General features: G+C 40.4%; 1 protein-coding gene across 1 annotated transcript; it reads right to left on the bottom strand.

Moving 5' to 3' along the window:
• Nucleotides 1-603: 603 nt before the first annotated feature.
• UTP25 (UTP25 small subunit processome component) lies at nucleotides 604-15,999 on the bottom strand. The gene is made up of 12 exons (XM_085315806.1): nucleotides 15,871-15,999; nucleotides 14,692-14,731; nucleotides 12,862-13,111; nucleotides 11,882-12,088; nucleotides 9,626-9,714; nucleotides 8,820-9,230; nucleotides 7,191-7,410; nucleotides 4,939-5,141; nucleotides 3,553-3,735; nucleotides 2,765-2,877; nucleotides 2,090-2,335; nucleotides 604-1,191 (listed from the first exon to the last, which is right to left on the bottom strand). Exons 1-12 carry the CDS (start codon nucleotides 15,972-15,974, stop codon nucleotides 945-947), a joined length of 2,313 nt encoding a protein of 770 aa, XP_085171932.1. The 5' UTR covers nucleotides 15,975-15,999; the 3' UTR covers nucleotides 604-944.
• Between the last annotated feature and the right edge of the window lie 2,143 nt (nucleotides 16,000-18,142).

Below are 18,142 nucleotides of genomic sequence, written 5' to 3' on the forward strand. Positions count from 1 at the left end.
GACACTTAGCTTCTTAGGAGAAGAACAGAGACAGCACAGTGACATTTTCATGCTCTCCACAAGCAGTAGATTAGAGAGAGAGAGAGAGAGAGAGAGAGAGAGAGAGGGAGGGAGGGAGGGAGGGAGGGACCTCACTCCACTACAGGTATCTGAGGAGATAACAGGTATTTGCAACTGCACCACAGTTTTGCATTGCACAGAATTACCTTGATAATCCTAAGGCTAGGTAAGCCTAGGCTCTTTTGCCTGTCAAGTTTAACCCATTTCCCAACCCCTTTGGAAAAATCCATCACCACTAATACTAACCAGCCAGTGGGACTGAAACAAGTACTGTAAATAGTAGGCAGATATATTTAGGCCACTCAGGGAACATGCAAAACCACAGTTCACACTCCAGCATTGATTTATCAGTCAAGTTGAGGCAAATTAAACCACCCATTCAACAATACGTGTGGGTTGCTGAGGCTTTACCTACATCTCCCTTACATAATAACTACTGACTCAGTAAGTGGGCATATTTTTCCCTAGATTAAAAGGTGCCTTTGAGGAAAGGAGGTGAGTTTGCTATACCTGAAAATGAAGTGGAACAATCAAATCTGAAGGTATTTTAACACTGCAGATCTTTACTGAACAGCGAGTTTTTTTCAACATACAATGAAGAGTAAAGTAGCCAGTGAAGAGTAATTTCGGATTGATGTTGTTTATACACAGAAGAAACCAGACACCTCCTGCTTTGTTGAATGGCATCTTCCCTTTCCTTGCTAGACTGAAAGGAGAACTGAAGTATAAAATTTAATACTATAAAGAATCATTKCAACAAGATATTTACTAAAAGGAGTAAAAAATTTAACACTCAGTTAAAAAGCAACATCAGAAGGTGCATTATCCAGGAGTAACGGAGCAAAATCCAGGTTCATCCAATGCTCTACAGTTTGCAATATTGCTTATTCATTTTCTCCTGTAATGAAGAGGTGCACATTTTTCTTGGACTGTAGCATTTGAGCTGTGCGATCTATGCCAACAATAGCAGCCAATTTTTGAGCATCATACTTGGAGTAGAGGACAGTACAGGTCCAAGTGGCATCCATTCCACTGTCTGTGGCCTTCATCATATTACAAATCTCACTGTAGAAGTGAGAATAGGTTGGTAACTCATAGAAGATGAGGTTCCTAATGCCTTTTATTGTGTACCTGTAGCAGGAAAGACAAACAAATMATGTTTTGTACTGCTAATTTCAACAAAATATGCATGTTAAAACAATCAATCTTATCTCAGATCTCATAATTTCCATCATTTTCCGTGCACGTTAGAGTAATTAGCTCAGCTTGACAAATTCTGCCTCATGGACAGAAGAATAAGATTTGCCACAGATGCAGAATTAAGAGCTCTAATGCCGCCAGGCACAGAGACTTTCTCTGAAGTACACAGCACAACCAGTTTCTACAGAATTCAGCCTCTTTGGCTTAAACTATAACACAGTGAAGCCTGATCAGGTTGAGGCTTATCAAACATTCCATATCTGACAAAAAATATAAGTTAATAGAAAAAAAACTGTTCAGTTAGGAACTTTCAAATAGCTCCAGTCAGGCTGTAGCAAATTTTCCAAGTTGTATTGGCTTGCTGTGTCATATTATGGAACTAATTCCATATCCCTTTTTGAGATATTGTGCAATTACTGTGGCATAGATGAACATTAATAAAAGGCACAATGAATATCATTTTGCAGGACAGACTGTACTCTCCTGACATCAGTGGAACTTGGCAGTATTTATCTTCCTGAATAAAGCCCTACACATATGAATATATTAGAAGTTCTGCAAGGGGCTGCTGACAATGTTTATATATATATTTATATTTATATATTTTATATGTATACATATACATACATATGTATGCATATATTTGTATATACATATATATAAATATATATATAAAAATACATAAAATCAGAAGAGTTCTTACTTCAGTCAAAGTCCCCAGAGAGATCCAACTGGTTCAGAGAGCAATATAGCCCATCTATGACTAACATCAGGCTCTACCTTCAAAACAGCATGTGCATCTCAGAGGAAAACTCAGCCCACAGTTCACCTTTTGTAAAAGTGGAAGCGCTCAGTAAGCAGTAAAAACTGCTTTTCTCCCTTGAGGAAGAAACGTCTTGCTCTGCAGATGCCAGCCTTTTTGGTGTATTCGCAAATGTGGACAAAATTCAAATCCTCTTTCTTGAAGTAATTTCGAAGACGCACATAGTCAAAATAGGAYGGAACGTATATGAGAGTGTGTGACATGATGGCATCACGGTACTCAGGCAAAACTTTGTCAATGAAGAACTGAAACCTGAGATAAGAACACATATATKTTTTATCCAGAATTAACACTCAACTTTCCAATACTGATATGATCTCACCAAAGAGAAATATCAGACACAAGCAGCCACTGAAGATTTTCTTGACTAGGTTTTGCTACTTTAACTTCTTAGGATTTCTATGCTTGTAAAGGTAAAGGAACTACAAAGATATGAAAGAGACTGCTATTTCTTTCCCCAGTCTTTATTCTCCAGTGCCTCTGGCATGAAGTCAGTATTCTCCTCCACCAGCACTCTCCCCTACGAGGCACTAACCCATACCTGAAGACTAATGAGAGCACAGTTCCGTTCTGAAATCACTTTGCCTTTGTACTCTGCAGGAGGCAGTATGTTCAACTAGCTAAGCACTTCTGAATTTGCAGTCACTGAGGCACAGTAAAACAGTGTGCAACACAGAGTACCTTGTATCTATTACAGAAGTTAAATTTTCAGCTTCCAGCCTCCGAAAAACATGAGGAAGCTGTACCACAACATGGCTAATGGAGCCAATCTGCGGTATGTTCCGGACAGCTACCTGCAAGAAGAAAATAGGATACTTGAGGAAGCAGTAAATACTGCTTTAAAAGGCATCCACATTCAGGTCAGCTTTCTGCTAATCACTTATATCTTCAAGCAACAAACAAGGCTGTTTTAAAAAAAAAAAAACAAAACTACGTTCACACATATACACATAACACATCTGTTAAATATACAYGACTACTGCTTATGTTCTGCCTTTCATGTATTTGAGAGAGAAAACTCAGGTTTTCACTTTTCCTATTTCTCTCAGGAGCAACAAGTGTTTGTTTCCTTTTTTATATTAGAAAATAAAGGAAGGAAGAAAACCATTCACTTAACAATAAAAATAAATAAAACAAGAAAATTCATGTGTRTAAAATTAAAAACAAATAAAACCTAATTTCTGACATACAACTGTTATTCGTGAAACAAAAGGATCAAGTAAGTACTGTTACAAAAATAGTAGCTCTTTACACTTTTGGCAGAGCATCAGAAATTGTTGTGCATCATCATGGAGATTCAAACCGACATACTTGGATAACACAACCTCAGGCACACAGCAAGTGAAAGTCTTTGTACAAGTGAACATGGAATGCTTCCACATGTTGGGCTTTCTACTCCTCTCCCCTGCACTACAGCATCATTTAAAGGAAAGCCTTCAGCCTATACATGAACTTATACATGAACTTACTTGCCCCATGTAATTGAAGCACTGCTTGTTGAAGATGGAGTTAATCTGAGGATCTTGAAGAGCACTGAACAGCAGYGTTTGACGGTAGTACTTGGACCAGTTATTGAGATTCAGCATACGCACTCGGGAGAAGTCTACTCCRTGGGAATCCAAAGGCAGGAGGTTAATGTGCTTCATCAGGTGCTACACAAATGGAAACACACCAGTACAAGCTGATACCATTGCACCACACTGCAAGAGCCTTAACTGCAGCATAAAAGCAGGCAGGGATGAGCAAGACAGCACAGAACATAACACGGTAGCGACCTCTCATGACATGACTGAAATTAACTGACCGCAGCAAGAGTAATTTACTTGATCTCATTCTACAGAACTTAAATACCAYCTCTTTGGTCAGCCGTTACAGTACGGTCTTAGCTTCCATTTTTCTCACACAGGGCACGTATAGTGGGTTTTTTGTTTGTTTGTATTCAAGACTAGCTCGGAAACCTCACGCCTATTCAAGAAAGTTCAAGTACACTTCTCACTGCACTCGGGCAAAACTTAGGTAYAAGTGAAGAAATTCACTGCTTTTTGGGCTCAGTGCTGTTTAAGCTGCTGTGTGGCGGGCATTTGCACCCAAAGGAAAAAAGGAAGTAAGGACATGTTCTTCAGATATCAAGCAGGCTCATGTACCCTTCCTTGGACTCTCCAGGAAACAAAACACCTTCTGGACTCATTCAAGACATGCAGTAATATCATGCTCTCAGAGTGCCCAGCCCTGGTACCCTCAGGGGTGCTTTGTGAAAAGAAGCCTTTTATCTTTGGAAATTATTATTAACCAGGAGTCAAGAATGTGAATTCTGCTCCRGAGTATCCAAATCTTCAGACTGTATTTTCATTATGCATACAGAAAAGTTTTCATACTGCTTAAGTTAGGACATGACTAATGCTTAATATCCCTCTGTAGTCAGAGGCAAGCAACAGCTCCTGTCGCCTACTGGAGCGGCCTAAATTAGGCTGTACAAATTCCTCACGCGGCTGCAGTCTAACTGAGACACAGGGCAGTCAGACAACTGGCATATTTTCTCCCAGATGTGATTAAAGGAATCATCATTATCTCATCCTGCAAGATAATTAAAACTATCTAAAAAGAAATCTCTGATGAAATATGCCACTAAAGCACCAAATACTAAGATTTACAGAGTACAGCTGGTGAATACTACCAAAACATGCACGTAGATTACTCTTTGCATGAAAAAACACCAGGTTGAAGGGAGGGAAGGGAAGCATTTGTACCTGAAAGACCATCAACAAGAAAATACCTATRCTGTTCATTGCTAGAAAAAGGTTGCATCAGAATAACAAGACACAGTAAAACAAAAATAATACACAGGAAAAACCCACCAGAACATGTTCCCAATTCTGCATCAGGTAAATATCTGCCTGATCAATTATGAGAATTTCTATTGATGACAGAAAATCAAAATCTCTCTTCTTCTCCCCCTCTGCGCCAATAATAGTCCTCATACCCAGGGGAGAGGCAATGATGATATCTGATGAGTAAAATGGTGCGTACAACCTCATACTCTTTTGAAGAATYGCAACACCTGTCCAATAAAAGCAAAAAACATTGTTTTAGTCAAGGTCAGTCATCAACTTAATYTCTTCCAGAGGCTTCTAGAACCGTAATGCCCTGTATTTCCTCTCCCATCACACATACTAACAGTATTGCAAAACCAATCTAGCCAGAACTCTTATTTTGCTGAAAATGTGCAAAATYCTCCCTTCTTCCCCATTCCCCCACACTCCATCCCTATGTTATTCCATTTGACAAGCATTCGGCAGATTTTCATGAAGTTCAGCAAACTCTTTCAGTAGCACTTTTCTGAAATRAAACAGATTTTTCTTGACTTTCAGCTGAAGGGGGGGGAGGGGGAAAAAAARRGCAGGTTGAAGATGTAGCAACACACACATACATGCACACACACACAAAACCCAGAAATGATTAACTGTTCCATCTTGATTTCTGGGCTTTGATCTTTGCCATCTTAATCTGTCATGGAAGATTCAGTGAAGATCTCTTGAAAACAAATTGATTTCATTCACAGGGCCACAAGAGTTGTTAACAAAATGCAAAGGAAGAGGTTCTTCACATTACAAAGACTGAAAGCATAAGAACTTGCACTCTCTCAGGAAATGTGATGCCAGGAAAGGTATTGCTTCTCATGCTGAATGATACTGTATGCAGGTCAAACCAGCTTATGTGTCATCTCTTATGTTAATGAAAAAAAACAGAAAAAGAAAGGGAGTTCATTACCTCTGCCATGACTATATGGCAAAATTGCTGGGATCCAGGGTTTTCTTAAAATCCATGTGTTTGGATTATATTAGAACAACCCACTGCAATCTGCCCGGCATAGGTATCTCTAACTTTTCTCCACTGTCTGTGCGGAACCAGCTATCAAGTCCACAACTGAAGGCAGTTTTAAGAATTTCATACAGACATCAATAGCAACCTCTCCTATCTTATTTAACCCGGTGATAAACATTTTAAGAAACTGTCACAAYTGCCTCAATTTCCAAGAAGATACCACTGGCTGCAGATCATGTCAGCAAATACAGAGTTTAAATTTAACAAGTTTTTTTGGTTTAAGATTTTTAGTACGGTCATTTGAAGGGCATAAGGAATGCACTTTAAATTAGCTTTTAGTGCTGAAGTAAGTGTGAGGCACAATGAGAAAGAATAATTAGGCTGCTTCTATGACTTGCTTCTGCAAGAAACAGCACTGAAAGTTTCTTCAAGCACTTTTTCACACCTAATAAATGGATCAAGCAGACTGTGCAATGGGAAGGGATTAAAAGTTATTTTGCTACAGAAAGTAAGATGGTCTCAGCAAGACAGATATTCACTGGGAAAGGAAGAAAGACTGAGTGGGAACTGCTCGCATCCTCCACTRTATCATTAAATCTCTTGGGATGCCAATTCAACTTTCAAGGGGCAATAATTTCAAGAGCCTCTTATCTGTCAAGAGAAGTTAGAMGAATTGCTTATTCATTGTGGCAGCTCCAGCAACAAAGCCGCTAGCTAATTCTCTGCATACTGAGTTACCAAACCAGCATGAAATTACAGTATTATAGAATACTCTTAAATTTGCTACCCATCCAACAGTCCTACTTGCTGGCTCTCCCTTTGCCTGTAGAAAAACCATGGGCAATACAGTAGAAAATTGTTCAGTATCAAACTTCAAATTTTGTTCCAGCTTTACTGATTACATGATAAATTGTGAACAAATTCATTTGATTTGAGAGGGTTTTTTTAAATAATGTAAAAGCTTGTTGCATAATCAAGAMTATCCTGTTGAAATTATAGTGGCATGATTGCCCACAACTCATGCAATCACTGGATTTTTAAGTGACTCTGAACTTGATGTGAAAAATCATTACTTTCATGTTTGCTCTTYTTTTTAAGTTTTGGCAAGGCAGACAAGATTTTCAGAAATATTCAAGTTGCCAATCCAGAAAAAAGGGATAAATCAGAGCCTAGAGTCTCATCTGAACTTCCAGCCCTGATGGCTTTCAGCCATCTAGGAAGAACTAGTAAAGACGTCAGAAGTAGTCTAAACAAGTGAAAGACGATTTGTTTAATAAGTCTTTACCGATTCTGAAATGGTCATCAATGTTGCCAGCAAAGACAGCTTCATAATCTTCTGGTCTTTTCAGATTGGGGGGCTTCTCTTCTGGGTCAGAGCCAAACTCCCCTTTGAAGCGCTTTTTGTTACTTACATCTATTTTCCTTTCATTGTTCACTTCAAGAAGACTGATGAAAATGTGCACAATTCGCAAAGCACATTCCCGGAAGGGCACCACCATAAGTACCTGTGCAGACCAACACTGTTACAACAGAACAGCCCATAAAATACAAACATCCACATTTGACTATGCTAAGTAATTATTTTGACACAGACCTGCCCCTGTTTGGCCTCCTGACAATCAAAAGGAAATAACAGTCCCTTTCCTCCGAAAAAATCACCAGCCAACTATGCCTACATGACAAAAACCTGATCCAGACAGATAGATCTGTGCCATACAGTAAAAGCATGCACTTCTATATTGAAATACACCCCTAGCTTTGGGCTCCGTCATGGTATGCCTCCAATGAACTTCTTGGAGGAGGGGCAGAGAGGGTCCAAGCGGAAGCAGAACAAGCAAAATTAGGWCATTCAGTAAGGAGGGAGAATGCACTGGGATGCAGAACGTGCAGGAACACGTACTTGTCAGCAGCTCAGTCCGATTCTCCGGCTCACATATAGGGCACCATCACCAGGAATTTACAGCTAAGCATATCCTCCTGTGCTGCTTACATAAGCAAGTAAGAGCACTGTCAGTCACTCAGCTCTATCAGCTTCCACAATACATTGTCATATGAATAGCTGTTGCCACGCGCTTAGGAGCCCAAAGTGCTTTGTGGAGACTAACTGGGAAGTTAACACAGAAACAAAACRCAAGCATTTGCCAGAGGTGCAGGAAATACTGAAACCCAACTTTGTCACAGGTAATGTCAAGCTACCTGTTGGACAGTTTCAGGCTAGCCCAAACTGAATCTACTCGCTTATCAACTAGAGGACACTGTGGATKAATGACATGTACTCCATCAAAATGGTGCTTTTAGCAGTGCTCTCTATCCTACAGTCATCATCATGCAATAACAGCAAAGGACAGTCTTCCAGCAATTGATGCTGCCCTAAAAAGGAGTGCCTGCAGCAAAGCATGACCTGCTGGGACAAAGGGAAAGTAGAAAGAACTAGCTGAGCTTTGGCAGAAGGCAGTGGCTCTAAAAAACAGTCCTTACAAGTGGATAATGACAAAAAGCAACCCTCTGGGACATCCTGCATTGGGTGACAGCCTCCGCTACTGGCACTGACACTGAAGATAAATGTGGAGGCCCTTTCAGTACTCACAGGTTTAGAAATGGAAGCAGGAAAACGCAACAGGTCAATCTGTAGCAATACAAGAACAAGGAGAAAGACAAGCCAACCTCACAGCTCAACACAGAAAACAGGTTGACTGACAAACAGGCTAATACCACTTCTAACAGGATATTTGCCCTGGCCCATCACAGACAACTTCCAGGCATGACCAAGGGATATGCAAAGGCACATGCCTGGGAACACGCCATATGACAGAGCAAAAGTGGAAATATTTCACAGCAAGACTCCAAGATATTTATGTGGCCTGACCAAACACCTAGGGCAGGGGGGAAAATCACATAGATTAAGTTCTCTTACCTTAGGTCTAGTGAGCCCTTGATCTCTGTAGTCATCGTTATCAATCCCCGGCTTTTGGTCTCTTCGTTTAGCATTATTGCTAAGCACCTGGGCATTTGCCTTCAGGACATGGTTCAGTGCGTGCAAGCAATAAACAAGCTGGATTTCTTCTCCATTTGTTAAAGCAGTTCTTTCTGGATAGAACAAGTCCCTGTATGTATTCATGATACAGAAGAGCTCTCTTTGTAGTGGAGTAAAACAGGGATCACTTCGTTTGTTCACTGAGGAGAGCAACTGTTTGTTCACTTTTGGCCAAGTGACTTCCAAAGGCTTGTGAAGATGAAGCCGTTTCATATCAACTTCTTTGTCTGGTTTCAAGATTTCGTGTTTCTCCAAAGTGGAAGAAAAAGTTAACTGGCCCAGCCTCGGCCACTAAGAGAAAAAAAAGAGTCAAATGTATCAAGCTTCGTAGAGCTAGTATCAGCCCCCGATCAAGTTCCTAGTATTGTGCTGTTGCCCTTCAAAGTAACCTGTTTCCACCTAGTGTCAAGAGCAATACCTGTGGTTTCAGGGTTACAGATAACACTATAAACCTAAGTTTCTCAGATGTGTCACTTCATGCCTACATTAGAGCTGACTTTAGATTTCAACTCTAGCTTAGTGCTGAGCAAAGAAGAAAATACTTCAGCAACAACATAATCTGACAAAACCTTGGCAATTCCAATGCCAATAGATTCCTAATAATTAGGAATCTACTTGACTTGCACAAAAAGTTGTTCTAATCTCAGAATCTTTAGGAACTCTGGATAGCTACAGAACACTATTACCTTCATTTGACTTGAAGATTTAGAAAGCGAAGACATTTTTTCAATTTCTTTTTCCTCCATTTCTTTGTCCATGTGTTGTTTAAAGGGATCTGTTCAAAACAAACAAAAAACCCCAGAACTATTGTAGCTGATACTATGACTGAGTTTCAGAATGGATTTGTAAAGGAGATAAACAATTTCTCTGCTAGCCAACATCGCTGTTAAAACTAGTTATTTCAAAGCACTTGGAGACAGAGACAGGATGTCAAATTCTCTCTACAAAAGCAGAGGACAGATCTGACAGACTGCTTTTTTTCTTCTTCTTCTCTTTTTTTTTTTTTTAAGATGCACTTCTGGAAGTACTAGAACTTTCAATCACAAAACAAGTGTTGGACAGAAAAGCAGTATATAGTCAGAAAGACTGTTTTAACAGTATGTATTGGAAAGACCATGGCAATTTTCTGTCTTAAGCTCTGAAACTGATGAATGTCAATTAGCATCTCCATCCYTCGCTGGTGAAATAAGCTGTCAATAGTAGAGACCTCTGTGAGCTTAGTGTCCTTTTTAATTTATAAGGAGTTCTGCCTATGGCCTAGAAGTTTTGGCCAGGGATATGAATAGTTTGTGATAAAACAAATAAAGATTAGGGGAGGGGGCTGAGGGAAGGGAGGCAGGAATTCCTAGAACTGAGCAAAAGTCTGATTTATTTAATCAGCATTTCCTTTTTAGAGAAGGAAGAGAAGACCAACAAAGGCATAGAACTGTAAAATCACATGTTCAAAGACACTGGCATGCACAAGTCATATACAAAGCTAATTTTGAAAAACAAGCCCTGTGTATTGATAGCTAAGAAGAGCAACACACTGCATAAAGAAAAGTAGTAAGAGAACACTAATACCTGGCATCTAACCCATGTCAAGCCATTTGCATTCCTGGGAAGATATTTTCAACAGCATCATGATTAGCAAATAAATGAGATATCATTTAATTATAACATAGGCTCTCTCTTCAATGAGTTTTACTGATGCCAGCATTAGTCAGATAAAGTAAAAGAAATAATGTGAAGCATTATCTGGAATTTTAGTGACCCTAGGATGAGAGAAGTTTATCACCTCTCTGCTATTTTGTTCATTTTCTGGAACAGATTATAAAGCCACTTGCAAGCTACATTAACCCACTGAAAAGCAGCGCATCATTTACAGGCTGAACAAAGCTGTTATGATACTTGGCATGCATKTGGAGAGCTGTGGTTCTCATTAAAATGCAATGCCAATAGCATAAGTAATATTCTCATGGTAACAAGAATGAGCTGTTTTTTCTATCACATGGCCCTTTGATGCTTCCACACATTTCATGTATCAACCAGGCGGCCTCCCAGATCTAATGTCAGCTGCTGCTCTAAGATGACATGCCAGCATCACTAGGGATGCTACAAACATATTCCTCTCAAATTATGCCATCTGATATTAAAACCACAGAGCATAAAATACGAATAGAAGCTCTGCAAGTGCCAATGTGTGGTGTACCACAGAAAATCACACACCAGGGTGCACAGCTATTTGTACTACACATGGTGGGGGGACAACTCCAACACTGGGGCTCAGATTGCCCCCATGAGCACACTGCAGCATTCAGTGAGATTCTGGGCTACACCCTTAAGAGATACCACACAGATGTGTTACCGGTGCCTCGTGCCTTTCCGCTCCTGGTGTGGTCAGACTCCTYCGCACCACCTTCATAATTCAGAGAGCCCCAAGCATCTGTCTAAATTACTGTGGCTGCCCAAGCTTCCCAGAGTCTCCCCTCTAACTCCATCGAGTTGTGAAAGGATGCCCTCACAGATCAACCTTGTGACCACTTCCTGCACTGTCTACGCCAAGAATATCTTCCACAATCAAGTACAGTCTTGCAGGGCCCTTTATATTACGCTAGCTTTCTTAGGAAGTATTAAAGAAATAGAACAGTAATAACTCTCTCASCCCACATTTCCAGTTCCTGATACTTCAGCTTTATAAATTGTAACAGGAACCACACCAGGATTTTTGTCAACGAGAGTTCTGGAAAAGAAGTGGTTCAGCTTGGGGTCTGTAAGCGGGCTAATGCAATACCCACCGCATTAGCTTTAAGTGTCCCTTATGTAACTGTCTCACATGCAGGAAACACAAGGAATAATGTATCAGAAGCTATATAGTGTATCATTACAGAGTTTGACAATTCATACACATTTACAGATGCTCCTTTAGAGGCACATCACTAAACAAACATATTGTGTTTTACCTTCTGAAAAGGCTTGTGAAGTACTGCTCTTTCTCTCATCTGCACTGCAGTCTYCACTCTCCTCTTCCATGAAATTGGTTTCCAAGCTAAATTCAGATTCATGTTTCACATCAGTAAACTCCTCAATTACTCCATGACTGGGGTCACAAGAGATATCTGTACCATCAGCCTGCTCTTCGCCAAGCATCTGCTCTGCTGTATCTTTAGCTGTGATTTGTTGGAAAGAGAAATGGGTTATATTYTCCTGGAAGAGTTACTATCTGTAGCTACCCTCCGAGTGGCTAGGGTGTTCATTTTGAGTTACTAATGTTTTTTTCTCCCAACACTCTATCTAAAAACAGAAAAAAATGGATACTGCGTAACAAAACTTTTGGCTCGCCTGCCACATGTCACATAGTACACGGGGTGTGCTGCCCTAGAGAAAAAAATTTAAAGATATTTTATTCAGAGGTTGAGTTTCAGTTGCCAAAGACCCTAAATAATTAAAAACTATAAAAAGCTCACTCTTCTCAGCCACATCTGTCTGTGAACAAATTGTGGGAATCTCCTTGTAGAGAAGGTGGTTTTCTTTCAATTTAAATATTCTTTCCCCTGCTGAGGCAAATCTTTCTTCTCTGTGGCTGTAGCCAAACCAGATGCTGTGTGAGACAACAGCTTGCGYTTCCCAGTGAGTGAGTGAGTGAGAACCCCTGGTATCCTGCTCCTTGTGGATTCCCCCTGTGCTGCCACACAAACAACATCTGAGGGAGCAGCAGTGGGCTGTCTGTTGGAAAACGAGAACTACCCTCTCCCCTGCTAAACCCTCCAGCAGCTGCTGCTCCCATCCACAAAGAGGTGGTGGAGCAACAGTCTATCCAGAACAGAAGAGCACCCAGCYAACAAGCCAGTCTAAACCAGGATCCTTGCTAAAACAGCTGTTATTCAAACTTTGTTTCTGATACATTTTTTTTTTAACCAACGCATAGGAAGAGACAAATTACCTTCTTCTTTGTCTGGTATATCATTTTCATCTTCTTTATCACCTTCTGCTTCTCCAGTCTCCTGGGACTCTTCGCTGTCCATTTCTGTCTCACTTTCCCCAGYTTCTTCTGATTCACTTTCTTCATCATCATCTTCACTCTCAGACTCAGGAGAGGTCTTCAAAGTAGCCAGTAATTTGTGATAAACTGAGACCTGCTCAGGTTCAGTCTCCGAATCGCTTTCTGTACTTGATTTATCAGAATTCTCAGACTGAAAATGAAAACAGAAGTGTAGCAGCAACAACAGTAACAATCTATTTGCTGGCAGAGAGTATCCCAACACACTAGGTCCCATGTTAAGTTTTACATTCTCTGACCCTATCTTTATGCAGATGTAATGGTGAGTCTCAAAAAAATATCGTTTATGCAACTTGTTACACTGGACACCTCCATTCAGGTTTTGAAAGTATCTTAATAGATTTAGGCACATACAAATTTCAAAAAAAAAAAAAATAAAAAAAAACAAACATATAACTAGATCTCCAATGTAGTTCTAAAGATCTTATTCAGCAAGTATTCTATACATTCCTATTATCATAGTGTTAAGATAAATAAGCAAACTACTAGCAAAAACACAGCTTACAGCTGTGATTTTTTTTTGTTCCTTACAAAGATTTGTATTTCATATCAATGAAGTCTTGTTGGTAAACTTCTCTATGAACAAAAATGGTTACTGAATACAAGAATATGCCCCTCTCCCCTTGTTTTTAAGAAATTCAATTACTATTTTTTAAAATAYTGACTCCCTAGTAGTTAGTTCTGCACTGATTTAACTCAGGTCAGCACATCAAAATAGATCAGCACAAAATGTAGTTCTTCCAGTATCAGATGAGTCAGTTCACCTGATCTCCACAGTGTTTACTAAAACATTGCTGGATTCTAAGAAAACCACACACAGAGCAAAGATTGTAGAAGAATATATGTACTGAAYTAGCAACAGGAGACAGAGCATGCTGAAAATGCATCTGTCTCAAGGTCAGCAAAAGAGCCTTCAGTCAACAGAATCCACCAGGGAGTCATCCAGGTTTGGCTCAGCTGTGAAGATATAATCTCCACACAAACCAGCACAATGGTGGGTCAGTTTATAGCCAAAATTATAGCAAAGCCAGGAGAATAAGCTAAGCAGCATTTACTTCTTCCTTTCTTAGTTCCTTTTATCCCAAAGAGAAAAATCAGCATATACAACTAAAAAAAAAATGCTAAAAGAAACAAATGAACAGGAATAATTAGTTTTTCCATGCCAAAATTTTGAAGCTCTTCAAAGTTCAATCAAGGTCAAYTAACAACTTCCAGCTTGTTAATTAGTCTAATGATAAATGAGGGTAACAAATCTTGACCTAAAACAGAAGTATAGCACTGGCACTCTGAAGCAGTGAGCATTAACACATTTCAACAGGTTCAATAGATAAACCTGTTGTTCAACAGAGAACAAAGCAACTCTTCCTCCAAGTCATGCAACACTAAGGGGGTCTCTGTAACTAAAGTTTATTAATATTTTTGAATAGCTTAAAAGCATAATTTACTTTCCACTGTGACTAAGTAATATGCACAAAAAAACAAGATCAGCAGTGTTACTTCCTGCTTCTTCTGCTCTGTCATGGTATCACAGCTTAGAGTTAGAACTTGCGCAAAACAACTAAGAAACAACACAGAAAAAAAATTTTCTCCACCTAAAGGCAGGTTTTCTAAATGTAACAAATAAATTGGTCTGAATAACTTGTAACATGAAATGCTAACTGTCATTCAGTAAAGTGAAAAGATGGAATTGAGGAAGAAGCAAAAGTATATTACCAGATCACATATTTGAGTTGCTTCTGGTCTTCCAGAAACCCTGAAAAGAAAGCACTGAAATATCTTACTCTGTCAACGGTGCTATATACATGGGAGAAAAAAAGATGACACAGAGGAGGAAGCAAATAGTTGAGTTGTACAAGTCTTAGCTTAAAACCAAAGCTTCACCCATGCCCACTAAGAAAACAGACTCAACACTCGGTTACCCTCCCAGGTGATGGTACTCTCTGTATTGTGAAGCCTAAACACCCAAACCTTATAACCATTCAAGAAGCGAAACATTTTAAGTCCATTTTGAGCTTTAATCAGAAGCCCAGGTGTTAAAAAGGATMCAGTTACACAGATAAAAACTGAAAAAAACCTTCAGGAGGTAGRGAATTTCCTACAGCACACTCAGTATCTACAGGACTGGGGAAAAAAAAGATCTGCCATCCAGAAAGGCCAAGCCAGAGCTACCTGGAAAGGGCAGAAGCAAAACTTTTAAAGGAACACAGAAGTTAGGTTGCAAGGGATCTCTGGAGCTGGGGAACAAATAGGACCATTTAGCTTAGATAAGATGACTTTATGTTGGTAAGCAAGACTGAAGAAAGGAAAGGCCAACCTCAACAGAGCCAGTTGTGATTATTCAACTGGACGAGGCAGTGCATCTAGTCAACAGCACCTAAGGTCAGGTATTATTAAGAACAGTTTCTTCTGACCCAGTGATCTAGTTACCAAATCTGCCCTCAAWTTTTCTTCTAACAAAGTTGTCTATAACATTTCCATAACATATTTTCTAACAAGACTGTTGTATAACAAAATTAAGCAGAGCGAGAGCCTATAYATAACACTAAGTATTGATCCATGAAACGCAAAAAGATGTACTGCAGCAAAAAGAGGATACAGTATCAACAAACCAGTGCTGGGAAAGCAGTTCTGCAAGCAAGACGCTGTCCAAGCTGGATTAAAACTAGCCTTAATCGTTATTCAAAAAGATACTGGGCCCTGGGTGGGACAGACCATCGCTACATAGGTAAGGTGCAGAAACTTGCTCCCCGGCTGGCTAGGGCTCAGCGCTGCACTGCAAGCGAGCAGCTCCTAGAGGACGCCGGACCAGCCCAGCGACCGGGCCCAGGTCGGATCAGCGGCCCCAACCCACACGGCCCGCTGCGCCGGAGGGGCCGCGGCGGCAGCACTCACTTGTCGTGGAAGGGGTGCTCCTCCCCGAACTCCCGCAGGTGCCGCTTCTGCTTCTTGCTCAGGGTGCGGAGCAGCTCCCGCTCGCCGCCGCCGCGCTTCCCCATGCCGCCGCCGCGCCGCTCTACGGCCCGCCCGTAAAGCGCCGCTGCCGCGCTGCGCTCTGCCGCGCGGGAGCCGTTGGTGCCGCGCGGCCGCGAGCGGCCGTTACCGGCGCGCGGCGCCCCCCAACGGCCGCGCGCGGCGGGCCGCGCCTTGGGTGCCTCCCCCAGGCCTGGAAGCGTGGTCTAGAGTGATCCGCCGAGGAGACTGAGGGAAGCGCTGGCATGTGCGCGTACAAACGGCTTGGGCTGGAGAAAAACTGACCTGTCATCTGCAGCGTTTGTGCTAAAAGCTACATGCTTCCGGGAAAATCCCGACGACAAGCCCAGAGGAGGACGAAGAAGAGGCCAAAGAGAAGTCTTTAATGCTCAGACTGCTTTAATATAAAAGAAAAAGCAGAAGAAGGAAATGGAGTCACACTCAGTTCTAGATCCTTGCTTCTGACATCCTGCTGCTGAATCTCATTGAACGCTGCTGTGAGAGTCAAGTTTAACCGTTTAATGTGTGCAGAGATCCACAGTTCCCCGTAAACCACTTTTTAATGTTCCAAATAAGAAACYCATTTCCTTGTTTTCAGGGAAAACAAATTTGTGTTTATAGTGTTTATACATGTGAATTTATTATGTTTATAAACATATCTTTGATATGTATAAAAACATATTTATAGAAATCCTTTATATACCCTTGTTTGTTTGACTTAGCAGAAACTGCTGTAATCATTAGTGAGTAGTATATAAATAGCGTTTGTGGTGCAGGATATTGCATTCAACTGACCCTCTTCTTGCAAAATATGCARAGCAGAGTCAATTTGTAACTTGTTGAAAAAAGTACCAAAACTGAGTGAGAGCAAGCTAATTCCAAGTATGATGGAGGCATACAATACTTCGGGGAAAAATGTTTATTTAGCAGCTGATAATTTTATCTCCTAGCTAGTCTAACTTGACTTGAGGACATCCATGGATTTGACTGAAGCTAGTAAGCATCTTCACTGCAGTTTAGTTAAACCAAAGCCTTCAGGAGGAGTTAGAAGATGCAGGTTTCTTTACAATCGACTTTCTTTAGCTATGAAAGAATCTTACGTTTTTGTCCACAGTTCTTTGTCAACTTCTCTGTGTTGCTAATACCACTGTTTCTAGGTCTGCCCATTAAATCAGTAAAGTTGTCTGAGCTTAAGATAACCGTTTCCGATGTGGAGCTTAACCTAGTGTGGTCTTAATGCAGATCTTCTAGTAACCTGATTTACTGTGCAGCCCCTCCCAATGGCTATATTGACATATGTGAGTGGTGATCAGCCATGGCCCAGCAGTGGGCATTTCCTTAGTAGGCTTCTAAAAAGGGAATTTATTGTATAAAAARCAAAAAAAATCCTATTTCAGACTACTAGGTTTTTTTTGAAGTTAAYGGTACTCTTCAAGAGTAAAAACATTGCAAGGCAATCCTCTCTCTGTCAGAAGTATGAGAAAGGAGTTTTTTTCCTTCAACTAACAGGTCTAATTGTGTGTTGCAACAGTTATTGTTTATTGACTTTTACAATGTTGGTGGTTAGGAAACAACAGAAAAAGTGTAAGTCTATGTTAAAGGCTGAACCTTCGAGCTTTGTGGGAATGAACTGGATATTACTGTTAGGGTTGCAATCCTATATATGCATATATGTATTAAAACAAAAAAAAGGACAGAGAAAATTAGAGCTTTTTTAGGAATTTGGTATTGGTGGTGATAAGGATATAGCTTTGAYTTCTGTGCTCTTTGTACAGTCTTTCACAAATTCTGGTTATGGTAATGGTTTGCACTATCAATTTGAGGTTCATTCTGTTTTTTTGTTGTTACATTATTAATTAAAAATGCATTGATCTCACACTTTAGTGATGCTCAGAATGTCAGCACTTGCTTCTGTGGTCATTTATTCACACTTCCTTTAACAACACTGGGGAAGTTTTTCTAACTGCTTGCAAGATTTGGGCCTGTAGCTTAGTATCTGCTTAGTATCTACCCCCATTTTTTTCGTCCCGACTTCAGTTTTAGCCTGGTTATCATCCTGGGACTGTTGCCTCCTTTCTGCTCTGACTCCTTTCTCCTTCCTCTGCCCCACAACTTGTATGAGAAGCATCATGTTGGGGTAGGATTTATTGCTTAAGATCAAACTATTTCCAGGCTATTTCAAATTTTGTGCTGT

The sequence above is a fragment of the Rhea americana genome, unplaced genomic scaffold, assembly GCF_003343005.1.
Source record: "Rhea americana isolate MKP2758 unplaced genomic scaffold, rheAme1 scaffold_44, whole genome shotgun sequence".
Lineage (NCBI taxonomy): Eukaryota > Metazoa > Chordata > Aves > Rheiformes > Rheidae > Rhea > Rhea americana.